This window comes from Mesoplodon densirostris, chromosome X, assembly GCF_025265405.1.
Source record: "Mesoplodon densirostris isolate mMesDen1 chromosome X, mMesDen1 primary haplotype, whole genome shotgun sequence".
Classification (NCBI taxonomy): domain Eukaryota; kingdom Metazoa; phylum Chordata; class Mammalia; order Artiodactyla; family Ziphiidae; genus Mesoplodon; species Mesoplodon densirostris.
The window spans coordinates 119,802,256-119,824,334 of NC_082681.1; the positions used below are offsets into that span (position 1 = coordinate 119,802,256).

A 22,079-nucleotide genomic window follows, 5' to 3' on the forward strand; every position below is an offset into this window, starting at 1 on the left:
ACCATCAACTTGATATTCAAAATTATTTTGTGAAGCTAACATGCAGTCTTTATGAAGTGTATTAAATAAGTCCAAAGGAATAAGAATTCCTGTGAGTATAGTACATATCTCATATTTCTGAATTTTTGATTCACTAATTTCTATTTCTATGTTTAGTTCTGCTTTGGAAGTAGTGTGTTTTACTTGAGCACAGAAATTTCTTGTGGTTAGAATCCCATTTTCTTTTCTCTCTAGCATAGCTGATGAATGACAGCTGAACTTTTATTTGATAAGGAAGATAATTTATATTCAAAAATCACAGGAAAGGGAACAAGCTTTTATTTGGAAATAAAGAAATGCAAAAATATATTACGTGTACCTTTAAGAAATGTTTGAAATAACGCTATTAATTATAATTTAACTGCCCAAAAGATAGAATGAAGTTGTAAGACAGAGAAAGGTGATTTTGAAGTATGAGAGACCCTGGAACCTTCAGACCATATCCCTACCTCACACTGATAAAACTCAGTTCACAGTATCACTGCCCATAAGTCCTTCACCATGCTACTGTTAAATCACTTCAAGCCATTTGCTATTCATGTGGATAAAAGGGACATGGTATTTGGTTTTCTCTTGTCCCAACTGCTCTGGTGGAAAATGTTCAGGTATAATATTACAGAAATTAATTTTCCTCAAGGCACAGTGTGTACAAATAACATTTCTGAGGAGCACTTGTAAAATACCAACCTTGCATTCGTTCATGTGCTTTCTGTGAGGTCCTGGATTTTCAATACATCAGAAAAGGTCTGAATTCCTTCAAACCAATACTATTCTATAATATTATTGTAAAAAATACGTTTTTATCCTATTCTTATAAAATATGACCACTCACAACCACAAAGGGACTCAGCCAACTGTGTCTACCTTTTAGCAGGTTTCTATGCACAGAAATGTGCTGTGATGGAACAGCAAGGGCAAGGAGTCTATGAACAGTGAAAAGGGAAAGCTGATGGGAAATATTACCATTCTGAAAAGTTGCCAAGCAACTGATCTCATAAAATTTGAACCTTTGCCTTTGAAGCATGAGCAGATGAGACCAAATAGTTAAAGTGATTTAATGCTATCCTTTTTCACCCTTTTACTTTCACATTAAAGTTTTTTTTTCTGAACTTTCTGTTTATTCACTCCATCTTATTCTTCAAAGACTTTTAAATGGCTCATATTATTATTATTATTATTTACCTGTTGAGATATTTCAGTTCTTTGTTTTTTTCCCTAGCTTTATTGGGGTATAATTGACAAATAAAAATTGCATATATTAACATGATGATTTGATATTATATGTAAATATTGTGAAATGATTACCACAATCAAGCTATCTAACACATCTATCATCTCAGATAGTTATCCTTTTTTTTGTGGTAAAAACACTCAAGATCTATTTTCTCAGCAACATTAAAGTCTCTATGTAATAATGACAACAGTGAAAAGAAATATCTAGCACATACTGGGCACTTTCTAGGCAATTTACAGTGTGTTGTCCTTAAATTCTAACAAAAAGTCTATGAGGCAGATATTATCATCTTCATTTAACAAATGAGAAAACTGAGGCCTTGGGTAACATTCCTAAGGTCACACTGCACTAATGAGATGGCAGTCAGGATTACCAAGTATGGCTGATGATAAAGTCAATGCCAGCGATCACTAGTCTAGGTTGCCTCACCTACTATATCTGTATTTCCAGAAATCATTCTTGTTTATTGTTTTAGGAAAGTAAAACCTATTATATGCTCTCTCATTTAAAAAGGGCATACACATTGTTGCTAACTGTACCCCTTAATTTAGCTATCTTTTCCTAAGGTGTGTTAAGGCCATGTCTATGTAAATGCATGTTTATTATAGTGTCAGGAAATACAAAACATATAGAAGAACATATACAATCAGATCTAGTTCTGCTTGCCTGAAATCAAATGCTTGAATTTGGAAGGGGTAATGAAATTTTTGGAAATTATTTTCCTGCACTTTTGCAAATTATTTTCATAATAGTTATCTAGTACCACTGGTAGAGTCAACAAATATCCATGGGTATTTAATCCCAGCTCTACCACTTACTAGTTGGGTAAGTTATTTAACCCATCTGTAAAGTGAGGATTCTATTAGTATCTACCTCACAGGGTTGTTGTGAGGATTAAATGGGTTAATGACTTTTACATGCTTAGAAGAGTGCCTGGCATACATAAATCTCAACAGGTATTATTTACTTATTTTCTAGACAGGCCATCCACTGTCTATCCATACTGTATTTATCTTACAGCTTAGGGCAAATAACTGATCTTTTAATTCACTCTTAGCCACAAAGAGTGGGTTCATGATATAAAATGAGAACTTTGGTTAATCAATACATTTTAAAGCTCACAATTAGGATATTTTCAAGTATTTTTCTTTCCATCTGTTTCTTTGTCACAGTGTCTAATAACAGAGCTTCCCTAAATATTTTTGTCTTATATATCTATCATATGAATGAAACCAAAAGCACACACTAAAAACTGTATCATGTTTCTCCTTTGCTTCTCAAAATCCTATTTGGACTCTTATAACTCTAAACCTCTTTGAGTAAACAGGTAAGCTGGGAAGTTAATAGGTAGTAATGGTGACTAAGTCCACATACTTGAAGATAAGGGTATTTGTAACTAAGAACTAAGTTGAACACTGTAAGGCTAAAGGACTTATACAATGTCTTTTAAGGTATCACACAAGTGCTAACAGGTTAAATCACTGTCATTTTCAGAAAATATAAAATGTGAACTTTTTTGTAACTTCAGGGTTTTTTTTTTCAATATACTTCAGCAGGATCAAGTATTTCATTATCACTGTTTTTAAATCCAAGAGAATATTGTCACACTTGGGGGGTCCATGTAATGGGACCATTTTATAGGTTAAATAAAGAAGTTGTCATCAATTATTGCTTATTAAGGTTTGAAGTTACTTGGGGCCTTTAGGGTCTGGGCTGGGAGATTTATATAAACCCTCAGATTTCAGATCTAGGTTTGAGAAGGTGTCAGGTATTTAGTGGGGATAACTAGCATTTAGAAACCCTGGATGATGACTATTCATCATTTAAAACTCAAGCATAAATGTCACTTTTATTTATGTGACTTCCCAGTAAGACTCTGGGGCTTCAGCTCCCAGGCTACTGCAGCACTCTGCTCACACCTTCCTACTTACCTAAAGTGGCTGCACTGCATCTCTTTGTTTTTTCCGTCTGCATTGTGACTGCCTTCCAGGGAAAATGTATGTTTTATTCATCTTTGCATCCCAAGTGCCTGGCTGACCTGATGTACACAACTAATATTAGCTGAATGAGTTAACAAATGAATTAATCTTTGGGAATACTATGGCCACAAATTCATGTATGCGAAAGGTAAGTTTTATTATTTAAGAGCTGATTTTAAAAAGGTAAATATACATTAAACTGCTAGTTACCTGGAACAACTTTCAAGTTGTGCCAGGGAATCTCTCCTGAAGTATCTATAAGTATCTCTAGTGAAAGTTCAGACTATATGACCAAAAGTAAAAGAACTTTTGCTTTTACTTCCTTACCTCTCTTTTAAGCATATATACATTTCTTTTCTCCTAAGTGGTTTATAAAAGTATATCAAGTGTCTATAGGATATCTACTTTTTCTAAAATTTAAATTGTATTCTATTTTATTGGAAGAGATATGATCTGTGGAACATGATAGCACTAGGTGCTTTAAACCATAGTCTGAAGGAACTAACAATTCATAGCCATTTAAGTAAGAACTTAGTAAGCTATTTTTTTATAAAGCTGTCTATAATCAACTTCATCTGGTGACTATAAGTTCCCCTTAAATTAAACATTCTTAGCTACTTCAACACAAGAAGAAAATAGCCAGAAAATTCTGGGACATAACAAAAGAAGAGTTGATATACATTAATGTCTATCCAATAATAGGTAGTCAATAAGTACTTGTGGAATGAATTAACAAAAATAAAAATCTCATGTGATGGGCAGGGGCAGGGATAAAAAGATGGCAGGCCTCTATACTGCAGAGGTTTACAATATAGTAGTGGAGAAAAGCAAAGGTGCAAATACCTTCAATTTATGACAGTTCAAAATAAGTGCCACCAGAGTAGTATAATTGAGGAGGAGCACATGATAAAACAGCACATGTACAGAGAATAACACAAAGCAAGATAGGTATGGCTCCTATTATTTAGGATAGTTTTGGCCAAAACTTTTCATACATAATTATTACCAAAGAGCTGTAAGGAAATAGGGCATGGGTAATAAGGTATGTAATCTTTCGGAACCACAGGAGGAAGGCATATGGCCACAGTGAAAAAGTAAGGGAGGCAGGTGGAAAGAGAAAGTTAGAAACAACTTTCCTTCTGCTCAGCTCCCACTGATCAAGTCTGGACTAATCAGCAAGGATCCTGCCCTTCCCCCAAAACTGAAAAGGAAGGAGCATAGAATTCCAGTTCAATACACTCATTCTTGCAATAGGACCATAGGTGTTACTACTTTAACTTTAGGCAACTTTATCTGCAAATCTTTCAGCTACACTATATCAATTTTTAAGTATTTGTGACTGGGTTACTTTCTTGGTCATGCATGGAAAAACAGGAGTCGGATAAAAAATCCTGGGACATGGTAACTCTAGGCCCATCTTTGCTTTAAATACATTATGTCCTTCTTATTTAAAGTCCACTCAAAATCTACAGCTTCTTATAAAAAACAAAAATTGAGATGAGATTTTACCCAGAAAAGTCCATCTAAAGATATTTTAATACCTGAGAAATAAGGAAATTTTATTTTAAATAAGTCATGTTAACAGTAAATATTCATTAAAAAAAAGGGAAAAAAAACCCCTTGAACTAGTCCAGTTTGGCAACACCTGACCTACAAAAATTACATGTGAGTCAAAAAGGTTTCCGTAAATCATTAATGAGTTAAAATGCTACCTACTATTCTTGCTTATTTTTGGAAAACTTAGAATAATTTCTAATGTCATGCCTCATATTGTTGAGATTCCACTTGGAAGCACACGACAGACACAGATCAATTATAAAGATCCAAAAGCTATCAAGTAATTTTCACAACCCAAAAGCCTAGGAAAAGAAATTGAGATTCTCATACCAGACACAAGCTCTTTCATCAATGTAAGAGTAGAACTCTTACCATAAGTTGGGGTGCTTTCTCGTCTTCCTTGACTACTTGATCTTCCCTTTTCATATTCATAACAATACAAGACAGTATCTTCCTCCACAATATTAAACCTCTTTCGATATTCCTGATCCAGAAATGAATTTGGTGATTCAGATCCCTTATGCACTGGCTTGCCCACCATGTGTCCTCTGAGGTCTTCACAAGGAAGGTTTCCTTTTTCATCCCTAAAGAAAGGGTAAAGGAGAAGGATGTAGAAAAGTGTTACACTGGTAAAATGACAGAGACAGTCTAAAGTAGTAACAATATCCTTCCTATATATCTTCTGATCTTTCCAAACTTTCTTTGAGGTTTATAGGGCAACTTTAAATTATTCCTGTTTTGCAGGGAAAAAAATGCCAAAGCTCAGAGAGGTTAAATGACTAGCCTAACGGTTACACAGCTAGACATAGGCCATGGATCTTCTAACTCCTGCTCTAGTCCATGTTCAATACTGTGGCACATAAAAGAAATCATCTTAGCTCATAAATTGCTTTTAGTGCTTAAGAAAATAGGTATAATGTTAACAATGTTAACAATGTAGCTTTCTTCTGCCAGTTTATCTAATTGACTCATGGTAATATTTGCACTGCTTAAAAACAAAGATGTATTTAAGAACTGCCACTTCTCTGAGGGTACTGTGACCTTAAGAACTAAGTTAGCACTATATAAACTGGTGTTGTAAGAATTTCAAACAGCTTGTTATTAATTTAAAATAAACCTTAATGAAAAGAATTATTCTCTGTATTTAAACTGTATTATCTCTTTTTTTTTTTTTTTTTTTTTGCGGTACGCGGGCCTCTCACTGTTGTGGCCTCTCCCGTTGCAGAGCACAGGCTCCAGACACGCAGGCTCAGCGGCCATGGCTCACGGGCCCAGCCGCTCCACGGCACGTGGGATTTCCCGGACCGGGGCACGAACCCGTGTCCCCTGCACTGGCAGGCGGACTCTCAACCACTGCGCCACCAGGGAAGCCATGTATTATCTCATTTAATAGTAAAAAAAGATATGTTCATGGAACTCATTCTAAATGGATATATCAAAATTTAATTACACATCAGCAACATTTCTTGTGGAGAGAGGGTGGAGAAACCTTATCATATATAGAGTTTAAGAATGGGATTTAAGATGATGGCAAGTTGATTTTTTTTTCTATAGGATTCTGAAGTGAAAAATCTCTAATTTAAATTTATGGGATCCCTAAAACTGTTACTCACACATAGTAAATATTAATCACACAGCCCAGGTGATTGGGACAATAATGAGTGGTATTTTGGTAGAAATATTCCATTTAGGATTAATTAAAATGAACCTTGTTTATTTTATGATAATTTCACTGACTAGCTATAAAATTTCTGTTAGAAAAGCTCATATTCTAGAACATGACTATGGATGTAAATGCAATGTTTCTTTCCTTGTTGATCACTAATTTTATTTCTTCCTAGTTCTTTTTTTTTTTTTTTTTTTTTTTTTTTTTGCGGTATGCGGGCCTCTCACTGTTGTGGCCTCTCCCGTTGCGGAGCACAGGCTCCGGATGCGCAGGCCCAGCGGCCATGGCTCACGGGCCCAGCCGCTCCGCGGCATATGGGATCCTCCCAGACCGGGGCACGAACCCGTATCCCCTGCATCGGCAGGCGGACTCTCAACCACTGCGCCACCAGGGAGGCCCTCTTCCTAGTTCTTAATTGTTTCCAGTTCTACCCTGAACAGTGCCATGAATACTATCAAACAAGATAAAATTTAATTTTAAGTGCCAAGACTGAAATCTTAAATCCATAGAATAAACTGAATTATAACAAGACAGACAAAAATAACAAATTTTTAAGTGACCTATTAAGTCTTATGAGATGGTGATGAGCTTATAAAGCTAATGTCAATTCTAAAATATGAGTTTCAGTTCACCAAAAATATTATACTTTTATACTACAGTATACTATACTTCTCTCTCAGTATACAAATGTCTAGGTTGGGTTTGTCCAAATGAAGAGAACTATATTCCTATTATTTGAACTATGTAGAAAGTAGTAAATAATATTCTCAAGACTGACTGAATCAGCAAGCTGTCACTCTTTTATTTTTTTAAATAAAAGTATTGCTTATTACCAAATTGTAACTATGAAAGCTAGTTCTTAGGCAACACAAAGAAAATAAATATAAAATCCAGGCACAATTTTATTTTCGGCTAGCTAAAAACTTTTCCTTAACAAATTGCCTGGTGCTTTTTGTTAGTTAGTCCTCTAGCAAAAAGAAACTGACACTGCAATTAGCTTGGAAACAGCCCTAATGAACTTGGGGCACTGGGGAAGGTTATGCCTACCCATAAATGGGCAGACGTTTCTGTCAGGCCTGTGACATGAATGTTAATGCAGCTGAGATCAGAGGGTGATTCAGCCCTAGTTAATCTACCACAGCCCTAGTTAATCTACCTAGTTTTCTACCACAGGGTGGTAGAAAATGGGAAGGGCTGGTATTCCTTACTCTATAATGATATGAAAGAGAGGCCTTCTACCAACAAAGATTTATTAGACATGTCTATATGGGATGCATTCAATAAAGTTGAATTAAGAAAAGTACAGATCAAAACCAAACTTTGCAGTAGAATGAATTGATACATGTATTGTGTATATAAGTGGGTGTGCCTGTGTGTATATGTACTCACATTATGAGACCCTGAATAACTCAACATATTAATTTGTACTGCTATAAAAATTTTCTTAATGTTATACATCTATACATATATATAATAAATCTACACTTTTGCTCTAAAAAGGATTTAAGGGAACAGATGGAAAGTTAGAGCACTGCTTCACTGGACTATCTTTATATTTAATGGCTCACAGTAAAATTAATAAGAGAAATTAGTATTTAAACTTCATAGTTGTGCAAGACCTACAAATTCTTGTTTTTCATGATAGAAAAAGAAATTTGGTTAAGTATAAAAGTTCACTGTATACTATGATAATGAAATTGTATACAGTCATATAATAAAAAACTGACCAAATTTCACTCACTTCACATACATGAGTGTTTTCTCTTTTAGAGAAAAAGTCACTTTTGCAATCACATTCTTTTTCTGGAATAAATGTGTTCAAAGAATTATAATCACATGAAAAAGAGTCTACCTAATTTGACAACTAGTCCTACCATTTTTAAGGTTTTTTGGTTTTAAGATGAGAAAGCTTTTATTATTATTATTATTATTATTTTTAATGGTATGCGGGCCTCTCACTGTTGTGGCCTCTCACTGTTGTGGCCTCTCCCGTTGCGGAGCACAGGCTCTGGACGCGCAGGCTCAGCGGCCATGGCTCACGGGCCCAGCCGCTCCGCGGCATGTGGGATCTTCCTGGACCAGGGCACGAACCCGTGTCCCCTGCATCGGCAGGCGGACTCTCAACCACTGCGCCACCAGGGAAGCCCAGCTTTTATTATTTACAATTCAAATTATCACCAAAATGCCTATCCTACATAAACAAAAGTTTTTAATGTAGGAAAAAATAAACGTTCAGATGAGTTAAATGAGGTGAGCCTCATTCATCCTCAAAATGAGAAAAAAAAGCCACAGCTGTATCTATAAAAGAATGACAAATGCAAAAAGTTTTATGACTATAACTTCAAGTCAAACCCGAAAATGCAGATAATTTATATGAGGCTGTGGTACAAAGGGAGTCTCATGCACATATTTTCTAACTGGGCTATATCAAATGATTGTGTGACTAGGTAACTAATAATTTGACTCAAAAACGTTTAGAACATTCTGTTAAATTACACACTAGACTAAGAATCAATTAAGGTGACAGATAATACCGTAATTATGATTTTTACTGAAAAGTATGGAATGTTCAAGCAATACTACCAAAACAATTACCACTATGCTGATACTTCAATCTCTTGCATTCTCCTGTTTTTGTAAACAGCATGTTTAAAGCTTTTTATTGATTTCAATATATTGTCTTCATCATATTTGCACCACACTTAGAGGACAGAACTGGATTCTTTAACTCCTTTGTCTTCTGAAGTACATTTTAAATACATTCTGTCTAGGAAATACTCTCTTTATTACAAGTTCCTCCCTATCCAAGAGACAAGGAAAGAACATCAAAAAACCGCAGAGACTTGCTAAAAATAATTTTCTGATGTTTATCTGTACATGGAGCCCTCTGATGAATAAGGTCTTTTAAATAATCATTTGCACTGAAATAAAAATCTTTCCCATTAAAATGAAAACAAACCAAAAGAGTTATTTCCTATTTGAAACACACATGCTTTTATTGCTCCTCTTACAAGAGTATTCAAAAAGTCTGACACTATCTTAATAGAATTAAAATTCAACTTGAATTTGACTAGGATATCAGATGAATTTGTACATCTGATTGTAAATTTAACATAAGACTGTAAATTATATATTAGAACGATTTTTGAAATGCCAGCTTAGTAAATTGTATCTTCTCACAAACCATGTTCTCACAACCACAGTTAATTCTCAAAAAAAGTCCTAAAATGTTAATAAAATTGACTGCAGTTTTATTAGATGACAACACAGTATTTGCAGACATGCCATGTTGTCATGTAGCATTTAGATGGTAAAATGTCAGTACCATCATATCCAACAGAATGAAACGTTAGGTGTACTAAAGTAAAGAATAGTGAAAATTAATTAAAACAAGGAATTTCAGTACTTTTATTTATTAAAGAATTTTAATATTAAGTATAGCTTGAAAACAAGAGACCTTAAATTATTGTTTTTGAATGACTGCACAACTAATTTAAAAACTGAATCAAATACTTTGTGATTGGTATTAATTATCCCCATTTAGTGCTGGCCCTTTTCCATAATCTTTGTATTCCACAAGGCTGGAAATCATAATGCTTTTGGACAAAATGCATGATGGCATAAAGTTATAGTCTTCCACCTGCCAAGAATTTCAAATAGGAATTCGGAACATGAAATGGAGATTCAGCCTCCAGAAATCTGAAAATAGACTTTAAAGGCAACTCATTCTCTTGCAAACTCTCTCTACTTTCTGAAAGAAACACTAATGAACTCACCAAGTGGAAACTGTAGAGACAGAGGTATTGGGGGAAGAAACACTCTCCTTCATCATCATCCAAGAAAAAAAAAATCTTCCTCATTACATACATTTAAGAAAGCACAGAAGTTATCTCTAACTTTCTCTTTTAGAAACAAAGTATGAAATGCTTCAAAGTAACTTGAGATTTCCTGTGGCTTCTTACCAAAGAGCCTCACTTATTTTTTACTTACTAAAATAATCCTAGCTGTTATTTTATATTAGTTTCCTATTATGTGAAATAATGCTTGTAAGATATTTAATGTAGAGTGTTTAATACAAATTAGTTATTGTTACTGTTATTATTAACTAGAGTACAGTCTCTATAAGGCAGTCATTTTCCAGAATGTGCTCAGAATTCTTAACTGAGAAAGTATTCAAGGTGTTTCGTGAGAATTTACTTCAGTTTACAAGCACTTAGGTTAGTCTTTAGCTAGAAGCTACGTAGAACAACATGATGGTTAGTTTTATACCTGGGAATATATGGTTCTGCAGGAGGAGGGGGAATGTAGAGATCCTGGAGGGCGGAACTGTCTCTTTTGGTAGGTGTACTGATGGTGCTGGAAGGCGTGGCAACGCTGCTTGTGGGACTTCTAGGTATAAGAGGCTGGTTAAAATGAAAAAGAAAATACATACGCACACAAACAACACACAAAACAACAACAACAATGACACATAGTTATCATTTTTAAATGATCTATTTCTACAAAGTTTTTGAACTTGGCTGAAATCAAGAAGCATGTTATTTAGCACACGGATATTCCTTTGAGTCTCCAAAAACAAAAAATTTATCGCTTTAGAGCTTTTCACTTAGTTCCTAACTCACCTTATTGTACAGCATAACCGCGTAAAAGCTACTTATAAGGTAAATCTATTATGCAGTGTTTCATAATGGGGAGATTTATCTCACAGTCAGAAACGTATTTAAATTTACTTTGTTAGAATCCCACTTTTGAAAGAAAGATAATAAAGAGTAACTTCCAAAAAAATTAGTTCGCTCACATCCTGACTGGTATACAAGAAAGATAATTCAGATCGTTTCCCAAAAAAGATACATTACACTCCTAAGTCAGTAGAATGTGACAAGATTCTCAAAAAAGTTTACAAAAATGGAGTATTAAAGGCCAATATGAGAATATTTTCTAGGAAAATGTACTTTTTTCATAAATATAAACAATACTGTCTTCTGCAAGTCATTTTATGGTACATCTTCAAAAGTATGGTGATTAGTGTGACACAATCATTTCATTTTTCATAGGCACACACATTTACCATTGTTTAAAATAATTTTTAGTTGCATACCTATAGATCTCATTTTCATGCCTGTATTTACGTATTAAATAAGTTTTTTAAAAAATTCAGATTTTCTATATACTGAATTAAGCAATACATCAGGATGCATTAACTTACGAGCACTCCCAATTCTAAACGTCACAGCATTTGGAAATGATATTGTGGTTCGAGAAATTATTCTAAAGTGAAACTAAAATTCACAAATTTTCATGTTTATCTTACAGATCTTACTGCTTAGCTACATATACAATAACATATTAAAAAATAAGAACTTTAATGCAATCGCAAACAAAAATAATGATCACAAAATTAACTGTATCTTCCCATGACAAGATGTTGCCATTTTAGCCAGTATGAAAACACTTTTTAGCATATCTATATAGACCCATAGTTCTATTACTTTAACACATATTGCTGGACACTCAAAAAATGGCATAGTACAACTATTTTATATTGTGACAATACTTTTGTACAGATAAACAAAATTTGTTCAAAAATCCAAGCATAAATACAATGTACAATGTAGGTCACTGGGGTAGGCTACATAGTTTATGACTCAGTTCATGGTTTTTGACCTTCCTTTTTACACAGCTCACCTTAATAGCTTGAAATCACACATCCTGCCAAAATGACGGTTAAGTTTTAATCTATGTGAAATAGAAATTAAAGAAAGAGAGAGAGAAGGGAAAAATAATTGATAATTTATTTTGGGACTCTACAATATTCTATCTTATATGATGTAAAAAAATAGTCAGGAAGTTTACAAGTTGAGGAATTTTGATATATTTTGAAAGTACACAGTAAAGACTATTATGTTTAACTATGTTGATTTGGAATAGCATCCAGTTAAACTATGCGTGTCTTTTAGAAACAAAAATTTTGGCAATGGGAAATCCTGAAATTTATGTAGGTAATCAGGAGTTACCTGTACAGATGAACACCATGAAGCCTGAGGAAATAAAGAATTATATTCTTTCTAAGGATGTATTACATGCCTCTACAACAGATCTTTGAATGATAGGACCTTTTTTTTTTTAACTGGAGTAAAATTGCTTTACAATGTTGTGTTAGTTTCTGTTGTACATTGAAGTGTATCATCTATATGTATACCTATATCCCCTCCCTCTTGGGCCTCCCTCCCACTCCCCCTCCATCCCACCCATTTAGGTCGTCACGGAGCACCGAGCTGAGCTCCCTGTACTATACAGCAGGTTCCCACTAGCTATCTATTTTACACATGGTAGTGTATTTATGGGGTTTGATAGGACCTTTAGATCAAGTGTGATCTGTGATGTGACTCTGTTTATCATTATTTCCTCTCTGTCAGGACATCTTGGTATTAAATACAAATGACATTAAAGAACAAGTCTAACCAAAATTTAATCATTATAGAAATGTAAAGAAAACATTCATTACACAGTACATTACTTGCCAAAACTTTCTATAACAGATGCACTGTGAGATAAAAACTTATATTCAGTATGCTTTTAAAATGCTCTAATATGCTCTTATTTTAAAATATCCTAACACTACAAGTGAACTTAAAAACAAGTTCTAAAAACACAAGCATTTAAAAAGATAATCTAACAAATTTTTATTCTCTTTCTTCTTTTCGAGGGTTACTACTTCTATTCTGAAGACTTCTCTCCTTTTATTTTACCACCTGTAGAACTAAAGGTAATTTCTCCTGGTTAGTACCTATCCCTGCCCTCCCCAAACAAAGAGGAAGGAAGGAAGGAAGGAAAAAAGGAAAAAAGGAGAAGTAGTAGTCAATGATTACAAGTATATTTTAAATACATCTGAAGTGTGAGGTAAGGACCAACAAAATATTTTATTCTGCCTGGACTATTACCAGGATTGTCTGTTTAGGGTACTTGTTCCTTCCCCTTCCAGGAAATTTAAATATTAGCCTTGTCAACCTCCTTCAAATTGATATTTTCTCTAGGTTTCTATTTTCAACACGGAGTTGCTATTAATGTCCTCAGTTAACACAGTTAGTTAAATTAGCAAAAATGTAGAAGAAAAAGACTCTTAGATAGGCTTAAACAGATAACAGGTTTGATTGTGCCAGCTGGTTCTATTAATTGAAGCGGTTGAAAAAACACAACTTCTTTCAGAGAAAGAAGAAATTAGTCAATCCTGTTGTTTAACTCTTACTGGCTATTTTATTAACTGGTAAATCATAGAAAACATTTAAACTGGTTTATCATGCAGATATCATCTGGCTAATCAAGTATGCCTGTACTAAGTAAAACACATGGTAAATACTAAATATATTCATTGTATTTTTGTCTACTAATTGTACTATTTTTGTCAAGCTAATCCAAGCTAAAAAGTAAACATTATTCTTGAGAATCTCATCTAAAATAGACATTAGGCAATGGAAAAATAAAATATGGTAAAATAGAAGCTTCATGGGAAAATGGAAATAGCTACTTAACCCCAAAGGAAATTTGTGATAATTTAAAATTATAATGTCTTAAAAATGTTCTAACTTTGGACAAGAATTGAAAGGGTACAAAATTAAATGACTAAAAGAATGAAGAAGGCATTAAAGAATATTAGAAAGATAGGCAAAATGTGACTAAATCAAGCACAGAATAAATGATGCTATTAGCTGAAATTATCAGTGAGAAATTCCTAGTTGTAACGGTGCCATTAAAATTACACCTATTACCGATAACCAACAAGTACGTGAAAATACACAAAAAGTGACCAATACAGCCTCCCTCTAATCAAAAAAGTTCTCTCAGTGTTTAATTCAAAATTTAATAGACATATGCCTTAGTTTCAGAAAAAATACCTAAATATGTAAGTATAATAGTGCAGAAGGATAGTTCTTCCTACCTTGGTAACATTTAGTTTTAATCATTTCTTCATAACATAGTATAAGAAAAGTAGTTACCGCTGTACTATAAAGAATTTCCAATATAAGGAAAAAATAGAATTAAAGGGTAATATTTTTTTATTTTACCACTTTGCCTTTTGATTCTTTCTCTTAACTGGTAAAATCTGCACAGGAAGAGAATTAAGAGCTATCATCGCTTATGCATAAAATACAAGGGTATTTTAAGACTGCATCTTCTTACTCAAGTAAGCATGAAGCTTCAGTATAACTTGATCCACTATGGTATGCAATCAAGTATGATATGGATCCATTTTGGATTCTATCCAAGAGGATTTATTTCCTGGGAAGACCTTGCCATAAAATTTATTTTTCATATCTAAATGGTCCTACTGACATAAAGTTTTCCTTCCAGATTCAATGAGGCTCCAACAGGGAGGACATATTTTGCACATATGTTGTTACTCTTCTAAAATAAATCTATGATAGATTTTGGGGGCACTGGCATGCATCTCTTAAAATATCCAAATCCTAAATAAAATGATCATATGCATCTCTTCAAATATACATTTATAACCTTATGTCAATTAATGATAACTTACTACTGTGAACAGGACTCAGAAATTTATTAGGTTACGTACACATACGTTTTTCATATTGTCCGTTTAAACTATATAAATACCCTCAAATTGTATCCCACAATATGGTATGGCACAAATCTTCCTCTGAATCATGAGTGATGACTCACTATAGTGATAATATCCTACTCATCCAGTTTAAACATCATCGGGAGACTGTGATTATTATAAAATGAAATTTTCAGCTTTGGAAAGGGGATCACTGAAATCTCACGTTAAATCCTCTGATGGCTCAGGTCTTTTCCTTGTGTCCCCAATTCTAACGTCTCTAAGGTAACTGAGCACACCTGGAAGGTATTAATGTACCTCTGAAAACACTACGGTTTTAAAGACTATGAGAAAAGAACGTCTATACTTTAAAAACTACATCTGATGTTAAAGGTTTTATTTGAAACAATTTACATTTTAACAACTCTTGGCAAGTGTATCTTAATTTAGTTGTCCCTCTATCTGGTAAGTGACCCAGCTTTCATAGAGCTATATAAAGTCTTGAATGAAACCAGTGACATAAAGACAGCCCCCACGTTGAAGATTAAAACAGTGCATTACACATTATGTAGTGATCTCTAAAATTCACTAATGCAAATATCACAAAGAGTTTGCTTTGTCTTCCAGGGGGAATATACTCATTGAAATATGAATGATTACATCAAGTATAAAACCTGGCCATTTATTTTATTCACTCTTGGGAATAAGCACAGACTCAAATGGATCACAATATCCCATTATTCTAGCACAGAACATTCACACAAGTCCTTATTCAGTTCAAACACGTTTTTATTATAATTCCCAATACAAGTACCAAAATATTGTTTTATGTTAGCAACTCTGAGTCATCTAAACAAATGCTCCAGAGAAAATCTATTCTGGATTTTGGGAGGCAAGAAGTTGCATACAGTCTTGTAAATTTCTTGACCATGTAAAGAATGTTAGATCTAATTTGGAAAATTATTGGGCATAATTTTTCCTGGGCAAGCTTTTCTTAAGTAGTAAATTATGTGAAAAGAGCTTAAGCAAGAGAAACACTTGTATTCAAAATTCTCGCACTCAGTTTTTTCACAGCTTTTTCTAGAATCCAAAGTTATAAATACAAAAGATTTGAGTCTTCTTTTTTAAGCATGTAATCTTCCCTTTCCTATCAGACTACAAAGAAAACAAACATTTTTCCAAGCATATATTTGATCAGGAAGCTATATCTATATAAGTTAAAAATAGATATATGGGACTAAAAGTCAGTATGTAGTTACCCAATGTACAACTAATATAGACTTTAGAGTCACACTACAAAATGGCTTTTTCCAATTAATCATCAAAATTTGCACATTGTACTGAAACTACCACTAGTGTATTTATTGCTGCCCACTCTTATTGGCATAGTTGATACTGCAACATTAAAACTGGACTTGCAATTTTTTCAATTTACAGTAAGCATCATTTTTAGGAAATTAACTAAAGAAAGAATAGGAAGCTAAAGAATAAAGAAACTAAAAATAATTTTTCATCTTAGGTGATTATTTGTAGTCAGTGTTAACATTTTGAAAGCATTTGGTTGAAAAACACAAATGTGATTTAGATCCTTTAATTAATTTGCTTAAACACTGGTGAACAAAAATGTAATGTGACAACTGCTTGCAGCTATTTACTAATTTGAGCATGTAAAACATACAATTGTTTCTGCCTCCCAGTCAGCACGTTACATTTTTAGTTAAAACTTATTTTCTTCTCGTGTCATATCTAATATTACTTGTCTTTCTCTTCAAAACATGCTTTTAAAACAAAACTCTCAGAAACATATAAACTTTGCTACCAATGTTTTTTTCAGTCACCCCAACCTATAGCTTTGATATTAAAATAAATTTTATTATTGCTTATGTTTTTTATTTTTACAGAATGACTTTAACCATTCATATCTGTATTTGAAATGTAACAATCAATTAATGTTCTTCAGTCGTTACACCAGTTGAAAGACAAAACTGACTCCTATGACTATTTGCTTTCCATTTCTTTTTCTGCTCAAATTTATTTAATTTAAATATCCTGTAAAAATGGCATCAAGGTAATGCTAAGCAATAAAATTTAAAGTGAAAAGCACAAAAACCACACAAGAAACTATCACATTGATTTAAGAGACTTATGGATTAGAACAGTTCAGGAACAATTCTAATGACACAGCTTTATATCATTTTATACTAAAAATGTGTTTAATGAAACCTATATCAGTATATCAAATTCCAGCATTGATTTTAGTGATTATTTTTGAGATGCATTCTCACCAAAAAAAAAGCTGGGTTCCTAAATGTTTTTAAAAATTGTTGATTCCCAGTGATGATTTCAATCAACATTCTTGCCAGTGTCCAGCTAATTCTCCCATACATCTCTTGTAAGAAGAAAATGACACCACCTGTGCAAGCTGGTGACGTATGCACACTAATTTAAAACCACAAACATCAAAAAATATACATTGAGGTCTATCCATAATTCTCTGGGATTTGTGTCATCGAATTGGAAGAACTTGGCCATAAGCAATCACCATGCTTACCAAAATCCAGGACATTAGTAGAGGGTGCTACTAAGGACGTGTTTTAAAAACAGTTCTCAGAAAGCAAGGAATTGCTAGTTTGCTTTCTTAGAATAAAGATTCTACCTCAGGTAAAACATCTCTACTATATATGAATGGGTGCCGATGACAACAGAATTCAAGTCCAGATTAAATCTGCTTGTAGTATTTGACTAAAGTAGCTTTAAGTCTTTCAGTTCTATTGCAAAATGTCTGAGAAGTCAGAAATTTAACAAAAGAGCTGCCAAATTTCATGAAATGTACTAATGAAATTGCTCTGTGAGCATGAAGTTGAATTGTATGCTTTTGCTTATTTGGCTATAATTCCATGAATGATTTTCAAAAGAAAATCCAAATTAAAATTTATCATTGCAGTTAATTAATAATAGAAGCTACTATTCACTCTAGAACTTCCATTAAAACATGTGATATTCCTTAAAAATCTTCTACCTTAGGGTAGATAAGGTTATGTTTTAGTTGTATAGGTACAAATTATCTCCTTATTAGTTTAAAAAATAAGTATTCCTTTGTTAGAATGAAGTTGTTCTTTTTTTTAGAGGCATGTATTAGCATCTACCTCCCCATTATACAAACTTTGCCATATTTTATCTGAAAATGCTAAGCCTGGTATTGTATAACAAAAAGATAAAATAGACATATTGAGGTTAAATAAATGCCACAGATTGTTTCTTTTTGTAAACTCTATTTTAAATAATTCTTAGTAGACTACTGGTATAGCCTATGAAAAAAGGAATAACCTAATGTCCAATTCTTCAGGTTCGAACGCTGAAAATTTATATTTAGGTGAGTTAATGGGCATTTTAGCTCCAACGTATTCATACACATACCAGAAGCAGGAATACAGTAAGAATGGTACTTATGTCTGCACAGAGGACTGTTGCTACATTAAGCACGTATGTTTCACATCCCAGGTCCTTTCTTAGCCACTAGGAAAAATATGTGGCCTCAGGCAAAGTCACAAAGAATCCAGAACTGCCTGCAAGACCTTCTCATCCCACTATTTCTTTAATTTTTCCCCTTCTGGAAGCGAACCCTCAAGTTTTGTCCATCTTTGGTTGTATACATCCTCTAAAAATTCTGACCACATAGTTTCCATTATGCTTCTGGTTTCTTTTTGCATTTTAGCACAAGCCAAAGCCTTAAGATCAAAAACGAACTCTGTAATGGTACAATTTCAGGTCTTCAAAATAGATTCCAGGGAGATTTTGGTGCTGGTGGTGTGGTATGTTAAGAGTACTTATCTATTGCCCTTACTCCTAAGACTTTGTTTTACCACCACTTGAAAGTATTTAATTAAAACTAATACTCTTCCTTCTGCTCTGTAAAAAGTCAATTTTCAAAGAAGTTGAAAGCAGGGTCCTCCCCTGCCCTCACTAACAGTATTGTTTATCTATAAGGCACTGAACCTGGACAATACATTTTAGGTGAACTAAATTCAGTTGAAATAAATTTACAAAAACGTCAATACATATAAGCACTTATGTAAATGCTGATTTTCTTTTTTTCTGATTTCAGCATTCCGAAAAAGTAAATTTACAAATATACTCAGAGTAACTGAATAGGCAATGAGGAATAAATATAAGTAGTGATCTGATGAGGCACATTTCTTGGCATTTAGGAATGAAACTAGAAACAGTGCCTTAAACATCTATTATGATTATAATTAAGGAATGATGTAAAGTAATTTAAAAAATTAAAGTCTTTGTTCTCTAGCTTTGAATACACACACCAAATGTATGTGTAGCAAAAAAAAAATGCAGGTCTTTCAATTATTTCAGCATTTTCTATAAAAGTGATTCTTAACTAGATATTGTCATTACCTTAATTCTCCAGTGCTTGTGGAAAGGAATCTAAAAGAGGACCAAATCACCAATTTATTTTCTAGAGATATTCCCTCAAATAGAGTTCACGGATCAACAAGAAACTAGTGTCTTTTTGGTATTCACCATGAAACAGAAGGTACTAGAGAGAAGTTGTTAAATTTAACCACACATATAGAGAAGGAAACCTAATGGCTGAAAGGGGTCTCTTCTTCAGGGTTCCCACCTCTCGGACTCTGAAGAAGGATCTTTGGGGAAGACATGTCAATAGAAAACTACAGAGTGGAACAACAAAGCAACTTATAATGCAGCGAGAAAATAAAATGATGTGATGGGAAGGTCTGATCTGCTAATCTACGAATTAATGAGTCAAACACTGATCTCTCAACTTTAACAATCACCAAAAATCTTTGATAATAAACATATACTGCAAGTCAAATGCATTTGGACATATTAATATAGTTTTTAAATATAGTTTTACGTATATTTGAAAAATAGAAAGATTCACATTAAAAATTTAAAGACCTAATGTTAGTATATTTTATATGTTTTTATGTTACTTAAGTATAATGCAACTTTGAGGCCAAGAAGTAGGAAAGTTTTAAACTGAGAAATCATTATAATCTATAAGGCCATTCATATGTATGAAGAACTTAGGATTTTAGGGGAAAAAATCTAAGAATGGTGTAAGGTACTAATATAGAACAACAATTTACATAGCAGTGATAACAATGGCATTTTCATTTATTGCTTTTCTTTTTAATCTGAACAACAGGCAATGTTCTATTTCAATGGGCAATTTTAATTTTTAAAAATTAACCTTCTATGGAAGGTGATGGTCTTCTATTTTAAAAGTGCAAGTCTTGTGAAGAACAAGAATTTCTGCTATGATATGTTTAAAGATTATAGCCTGACTGAAATGGAAGAAAATGTATTACTTCCTTGTCTTTATCAATCAGAATAATATTTTTATAACTTCCTAGATACCTCTGGTTCTTAATGAATGTAATTTACTGACATCCAGAGTAATTTTGGAGTGACATTTCACACTGAAGAAAAATGCAGAAATTCTAACGCATCAATTTCCCTATTTTTGCCTCCGTACATGGTAGAAAAGAGAAAAATGATCAGTCAGGAAGAATGTAATAGGTAGATTTTAATTACTATCTAAAAGTTTCTTTACCGACTGTTTATAAACAACTATTTTTTATCTCATGACCTGTTTTTAAAAAATTCTATAAACTATCATCTAGTTTCCTTAAGAATTATATGTGGGTAAAACTTTTAAATAGAAGATTGTATCACAAAGTGAAACCTCTCACTTTCATTTCTATCCACATTTTGGTTTCAAAGAACTTGTGGTTTTTTGGAATTATGCTTTAAATGTTTACAAATTAAGGCAGAGTTCTTTATCATTTGGGTTTTAATTATAGTAACTTTGAGATTTCATCACAATTAAGCCTATTAGGATAAGCTGTGAAGAGATCATTTCATAAACAAATTTTCAAAAGCATACAAGATTAATCCATATGCTGCTGAGATGAGGCACAATAAAGAAGCATTACTGAGATAATCTATGGCTAAAATGATGGTGTATGACTTATGATTAAGCTTCATTACCTGCAGAGCAAGGGGCTTCCATCTCATATTTTTCAGTAAAGCTGGTGCTGAGGTAAGCATGCTCTGAGGTCGCTTTTTCAAAGTTAAGATAACACCACTCGGGTCCTCTCGTAGTGCATTCACCAAATTTTTCAACTGCCACCCCACCTGGTAACCAGCAAAATCATTACAATAAAATTGAGGTACAGTATTCAAAGATTTAATGTTCTCCCCCTTTAATAAGATTAGTAAGAAAAAAAAAAGAAAATCACATAATTGGTGTACCATCCTATCAATTTTCAGGAGATATAAACTCAAGAAAGAAATTTTATTTTTGAGTTGATTAACCATGTTATTGCATTTAGAGTCCATATCATTATGAGATAACATAATGGACATTTACCAGTCGAAGCAGAGACTAAAATGGTATCCTACCAATGGAGTAATTTAGAATTTAAAGAAATTATGTCATCATTAATGCTGCACAAGGTCTAGATCCAAGCTTTGTTCACAAGTACAATTTAAAAATCCGCATGCCTGAAACAAGGATTTGGCAATGTCCTGAGCTTAAGAACTACACCACATGCTTTCTCATCACCATCTTTTAGAGGTAAGTGTCCCTAAGTTAGACTGACATTATACTACCAGTAGCTGGTAGTGACACACCAAGGAAACATTCTGAGCGGGGAAGACAGCATCAATAAAATAAACCTTTAACCACGATATAAAGATAGAATAAGAAACGACAAGGTAATGCTACTCTAATGCAGCAGCTATTGGAAATGTGTTCCAAAAGACCCTATAAACTTAAAATATAATGTGCTAAATTTAATGAAGTCATTCTATTTGAATATCACCTCAAAACATATTGTATAATTAAACAGAAGTACTTGATAAATGTCCTGAAACCTGGCTCTACTGTTATCCATGTTAAATTTTTGAACACAGAATAATTTTTGTTAACTTTGCTTTTAAGACATGCTGGTTATGCAGTTATCTGAAATCCTAGAAGTATGCTTTAAAGAACACATTAAA

The 22,079-nt window shown here is 33.3% G+C and overlaps 1 protein-coding gene across 4 annotated transcripts in view; it reads right to left on the minus strand.

Moving 5' to 3' along the window:
- Positions 1-22,079, minus strand: part of CNKSR2 (connector enhancer of kinase suppressor of Ras 2) — a 257,184-nt gene that overhangs the window by 94,990 nt on the left and 140,115 nt on the right. For 2 of the 4 annotated variants that reach the window (XM_060086858.1, XM_060086857.1), the window contains exons 9-11: positions 21,066-21,212; positions 10,745-10,878; positions 5,182-5,393 (exon numbers count right to left, since the gene is read on the minus strand). In XM_060086858.1, the coding sequence (XP_059942841.1) occupies positions 5,182-5,393; positions 10,745-10,878; positions 21,066-21,212 (493 nt within the window). The remainder of the gene's footprint in view (positions 1-5,181; positions 5,394-10,744; positions 10,879-21,065; positions 21,213-22,079) is intronic. The other 2 variants (XM_060086861.1, XM_060086860.1) reach the window with 1 other exon arrangement.